The following is a 3,082-nucleotide window of genomic DNA, read 5'->3' as shown; positions in this document are numbered from 1 at the left end:
TNACTGCAGAGGAAACGACGACAAACACTGTATACGATCGTTTTCCTTGTGGCCATTTTGGCGGCGCAGTCCAAATGCAAAGCATGATGCAAGTGGTCGCACACGTTGGATACCAGCTGTGTCAGAAGTATAGTACATTAAGATTACCTTCTCATCATCCATTTGGAATAACCCCTTTGTAAAGCTATTTCAACAAAGTAGACTACAAGTTGAAGTCGTTGCTTGAGCAATTAGCCCCTGCATTTGAAAAGATTTGTTGTTTGTTGGCATTGCTGTTTGCCACCATTTTTTCTTTCTTTCCTTTGACCTCTTGCGCAGCCACAACAGGACGTCAGGATGTCGTGACGCTCCACGTGTGTGTGCTCTTAGTATGATGCAACCCTTACAGTCATACAAACTCGACTTGTTGGGGGGGTTGGTTTGCGTTGCCGTATGATGACTCAGTGGTTATGGACACGTACGGCAACGTCAACATGGCTCCGCTTTCTTCTCCATCACTGTGCTGCGATCCTCAGACTCATCATGTGGTTTGGGGGGGGACTGTTCATTTCTGAATCTATTTCCAGATGAGTACAGCATGGAGGACTCCGACTAGCACAGTCATGTCGAAGTACTGTACAGTGTACCGTAAGTTGGACTGGGCGAATGGAAAGAGACCAAGTCAATCCTGTAGTCAACATGGACGTCGAGTGGTAGGCACTTGTACTGTAGCTTTACCATACTGAAGTGGTTCTCTAGCCGTTCTGTTGATGGCTTGAGAAAGTGTTGAAAATGAGCACAGTACTCCAAGACGGGTAGAAGAGAACTTGTACGGCGGTAATGATTGATTTCTTTCTCGATCATTGTCAAAATGTGGACTACTCAGTGGCATTGCAATCAGGAAAGTGCAAAGTCCAGCCGAAACCCGACTTGCGGGATTCGGCTGGAGTATTGGCGTAATAATACAGTGTTTGTATAGGGGATTGTCGTCATTTGGGTTTGCAAAAAGGAACCGTTGGATCGGGTTTGAGCGGGTTCGGGTTGCCTTTTGACTCCATTGTACAACCCTGAATGCAATCAACATGATTGCTGTACTACTACTACAGTACAGTAGAATGATGCATCGTTTGGATTTTCTTTTGTTGTACTCTATACAGTATAGTAGAAGATTCCTTGATGGTTTTAGGCAGAGATCGAGAAAAAAAAAAGGAAGCGTTTAGTAGAATGATGCATCGTTTGGATTTTCTTTTGTTGTACTCTATACTGTATAGTAGAAGATTCCTTGATGGTTTTAGGCAGAGATCGAGAAAAAAAAAAGGAAGCGTTTAGTAGAATGATGCATCGTTTGGATTTTCTTTTGTTGTACTCTTTTTCTGACCTCGATGATTTTACCGGATGATGAAATGACAATGTCAACAATGGAGAGTACAGTACCATGCGGGTCCTGTCCCTTGCAGTACTGTACACTGTACACTGTAGAGGATGAACTCTGTGCACAGTACATACTGTACTTACTGTATGTTACTTACTATGTGGAACTTGCTGTCCACTGTAGCAGTGGATACTGGATTTTGGGAGCCGAGCATTACGCTGTATTTGGGCCACATGCGAGCGCCAAACACTTGTGCAAAAGCATTTTTCCACCGTGTTGCCAGTCACTACAGTGTAGAATAGAGTGATGGCAAGTTTGCAATAGTTATGGCACTTGTGCAAAAGCATTTTCCATACTGTTGACAGTCACTACAGTGTGGAATAGAGTGATGGCAAGTTTGCGCTTGCGCTTCGATGCTGTAGGATGAAAAGCGGAAAAAGCATTTTTCCATACAGTGGACAGTGACTACAGTGTACAGTGTACAGTACGATGGAGTGATGGTCACAGTTACTACAGTGTACAGTACAATCACTACTAAGCATTTTTCCATGCTGTGGACAGTGACTACAGTGTACACTTGTCCAAGCGGTTTTTTCCATACTGTGGACAGTGACTACAGTGTACAGTGTACAGTACGATGGAGTGATGGTCACAGTTACTACAGTGTACAGTACAATCACTACTAAGCATTTTTCCATGCTGTGGACAGTGACTACAGTGTACACTTGTCCAAGCGGTTTTTTCCATACTGTGGACAGTGACTACAGTGTACAGTACACTTTTCCAAGCGCTTTTTTCCATACAGTACTGTGGACAGTGACTACAGTGTACACTTGTCCAAGAGCATTTTTCCATACTGTGGACAGTGACTACAGTGTACACTTTTCCAAGAGCATTTTTCCATACTGTGGACAATCACTACAGTGTACACTTGTCCAAGCGGTTGTTTCCATACTGTGGACAGTGACTACAGTGTACAGTACACTTTTCCAAGCGGTTTTTTCCATACAGTACTGTGGACAGTGACTACAGTGTACACTTTTCCAAGAGCATTTTTCCATACTGTGGACAATCACTACAGTGTACACTTGTCCAAGCGGTTGTTTCCATACTGTGGACAGTGACTACAGTGTACAGTACACTTTTCCAAGAGCATTTTTCCATACAGTACTGTGGACAGTGGCTACAGTGTATAGTACACTTGTCCAAGCGGTTTTTTCCATACTGTGGACAGTGACTACAGTGTACAGTACACTTGTCCAAGCGCTTTTTTCCATACAGTACTGTGGACAGTGACTACAGTGTACCATACTCTGTAGAGTGATGGTCACAATGACTACAGTGTACAGTACAATGACTACAGTGTAAAATACAGTGATAGCAAGTTTGCGCTTTGCCAGTCCATGCTGTACGATGAAGCCGATGATCCAGTACGGTACGGTACGGTATGGTACCGTACGGTTGGCGGATCAATGGATGACGGCCGCCATTTTTTTCCAACCACGGTAGTACGGTTGTCTTGAACGTCACCCGTTGAAGATCACGTGCTTTGTAGCGTTGTTTTGTTGGGCCCGTTTGGGTCCGGTTGGGTTCGCCTGGTCCAGTTGACTGACTGACTGACTCGGGTGTTGCATGATAGGCGATAGAGGGAGAAGAAGGCGCGCACAAACTGGACAAGAAGGTCGAGAAGAAATTGGATTTTCAGTCAGCAATTAAGGTCTTGGATTGATC

The 3,082-nt window shown here is 44.3% G+C and overlaps 1 protein-coding gene across 1 annotated transcript; it reads right to left on the bottom strand.

The window, feature by feature from the left end:
• Positions 1-1,440: 1,440 nt before the first annotated feature.
• On the bottom strand, positions 1,441-2,551 carry TRIADDRAFT_8033 (uncharacterized protein; the record flags this gene model as incomplete). The annotated part of the gene is made up of 4 exons (XM_002118453.1): positions 1,441-1,493; positions 1,805-1,915; positions 1,960-2,232; positions 2,464-2,551. Coding segments are annotated over 4 exons (525 nt in total), but the record flags the coding sequence as incomplete, so codon positions are not given.
• Positions 2,552-3,082: the final 531 nt, after the last annotated feature.

The sequence above is a fragment of the Trichoplax adhaerens genome, genomic scaffold (assembly GCF_000150275.1).
Source record: "Trichoplax adhaerens TRIADscaffold_105 genomic scaffold, whole genome shotgun sequence".
NCBI lineage: Eukaryota > Metazoa > Placozoa > Uniplacotomia > Trichoplacea > Trichoplacidae > Trichoplax > Trichoplax adhaerens.
Note: the sequence above shows the minus strand (reverse complement) of the source record. Positions and strands in the feature narration are given on the sequence as shown.